The 2013-nt window shown below is 46.2% G+C and overlaps 1 protein-coding gene across 1 annotated transcript; it reads right to left on the reverse strand.

The window, feature by feature from the left end:
* Positions 1-893: 893 nt before the first annotated feature.
* On the reverse strand, positions 894-1540 carry LOC117188320 (60S ribosomal protein L13a-like). Its single transcript, XM_033391975.1, has one exon. The coding sequence runs from the start codon at positions 1523-1525 to the stop codon at positions 908-910; it is 618 nt and encodes a 205-aa protein (XP_033247866.1). The 5' UTR covers positions 1526-1540; the 3' UTR covers positions 894-907.
* Positions 1541-2013: the final 473 nt, after the last annotated feature.

Here is a 2013-nt window from a genome sequence, read left to right on the forward strand (position 1 = left end):
ACGCCGTTGTCTGTAAATCTGCCAACGGTGGCTCCGGAGTTCTTTACACCGAGCAATGTGCTTCCTTCGAGCATCCAACTTCCCAACAGCATCAATCCCATCCCTGCAGTTTCTGTGGCCGTCACTTCTGACGCGGTGAGTGCTCCTAGTGCGGGTGTGTTGGTTGCTGGTGATGTCTTGTCAATTCCTGCTCCAATTCCTGCTCCAATTCCTGCTCCAATTCCTACTCCAATTCCTGCTACAGCCATTGCTGCCAATTCCTCTGCCCTTGGACCGAGATCTCTTTTAGGAGTGGCTCCACCATCTCGATTTCGCTCGGGACTTCAACTTAGAGCAGTGGTCCCTCGGAAAGCAATATTTGTTTCTCGTCTTATTCCTGAGGCTACAACGGAGGATGTTAAACAACATCTTTCCTCTAAACTTAACACTTCGCCTGTTGATATAGTTGTGACTAAATTTACATTTAAACATAAGCGCAACATATCATCCTTTAAAATTCTTCTCCCTGATTCTTTACTATCCAGTTCTCTAGAACCGTCAATATGGCCTGAGCATACAATTGTGCATGAGTTCCTTCTCAAAGATTCGAACTCGAATCCAAGAATTACCAAACATGCTCCAAAAAACTGATGTACTATTTTTCCATGCACTATCAGAACGTTCGCAGTTTGCTGGGGAAAATTGCGTCAAATTCATACTAATAGCGCGTCCTTTGATTTCGATGCCATCGCGTTTACCGAAACCTGGCTTAACTCCTCTGTCAATGATCATGAAATTTTCATTGATAGTTACACTATTTATAGAATGGACCGCCCATCTTTTTTTTTTTTTTTTTTTTTTTTTATCTTAGATGTTGTTTTATTCCCTTTAAAAAACTGCTACGCATCTGACGGGTTTTTTGTTGTCCTTAAACCTCGTAGCCATAGGATTTGATGATTTTGTTGAAGGGCTCAGCCGCCTTGGCAATGTTTTCACGTGCCTGAACAGTCAGCTTCTTCAGCTCGCGGTTGTGCTTGAGGGTGACACGCAACTTGGCCTTGCGCTTACGCTCCAGGCTCTTGATCACATCCTGGTAGTGCCAGCCAACCTCGTGCGACAGACGGCCGACCTGGCAGTACTTGCGGTCGGAGCGCAGTGTCAACACACGCATAGCGATGGGGACAACGACGCGGCGACGCTTGTCGTAGGGCGATGGGATGCCATCGAACACACGCAGACGAGCGAGTGCAGCCTGGCCACGCTTAGTCTTGTGTGGGATCATACCTCTGACCGCCTTGTAGAAGATCCTGGACGGGGCACGGAAGTGGAAGGGACCACGAGCTGGGTTGACGTTGCAACGCTTGCGCAAGTAGGCTAAGAACTTGATTTTGTTTCTATAGAAGTGGCCGGAGAGGTTCAGCTTCTCGCAGCGAACGACGGCCACCTTGCCGCCCTGCAACAGGTACTTGGCGACGACGGAAGCCAGACGGCCAAGCAAATGGCCGCGACCATCAATAACAACGGTCCCATTCGTTAAACCAGTCATGTTTAAGAACCGCACGGAAAGGAAGTGGGGTTCTGGTTGCAGTTAAATCTGTTTTCTCATCTGAGTTATTCCCATTCAATAACATTCATGGAATTGAATTTGTTGCAGTCAAAGTTCGTGTTGGCTACGCATTTTTCTATTTAACCTGCTCTTACATTCCTCCCAGGTCTGATGCTGAGCTTTACTTACACCACCTCTCAGCAATTAATACTGTTGTTTCTGCATTAGGGTGCAATGATCGAATTATTGTCATGGGGGACTTTAACTTCCCATTTCTTTCTTGGCTGCCTTGTGATGACGCTAACCTGTTGTTTCCCAATTGCCATAATGACTTTATCAATGACTTTATCAATTTGTCCAAATTAATGCCGTTAAAAACATTAGGGACCGACTTCTTGACCTCGTTTTTGTTAACGATGGTTCTCTTGCTACGGTATCTAGAGCAAGCCCAATATCTCTCCCTGAAGATCCTTACCATCCAACTTTGT

This window comes from Drosophila miranda, chromosome 3, assembly GCF_003369915.1.
Source record: "Drosophila miranda strain MSH22 chromosome 3, D.miranda_PacBio2.1, whole genome shotgun sequence".
NCBI lineage: Eukaryota > Metazoa > Arthropoda > Insecta > Diptera > Drosophilidae > Drosophila > Drosophila miranda.

Coding starts and splice junctions, on each gene's coding strand:
- LOC117188320 (XM_033391975.1), bottom strand. CDS start 1,525: ATGACTGGTTTAACGAATGGGACCGTTGTTATTGATGGTCGCGGCCAT.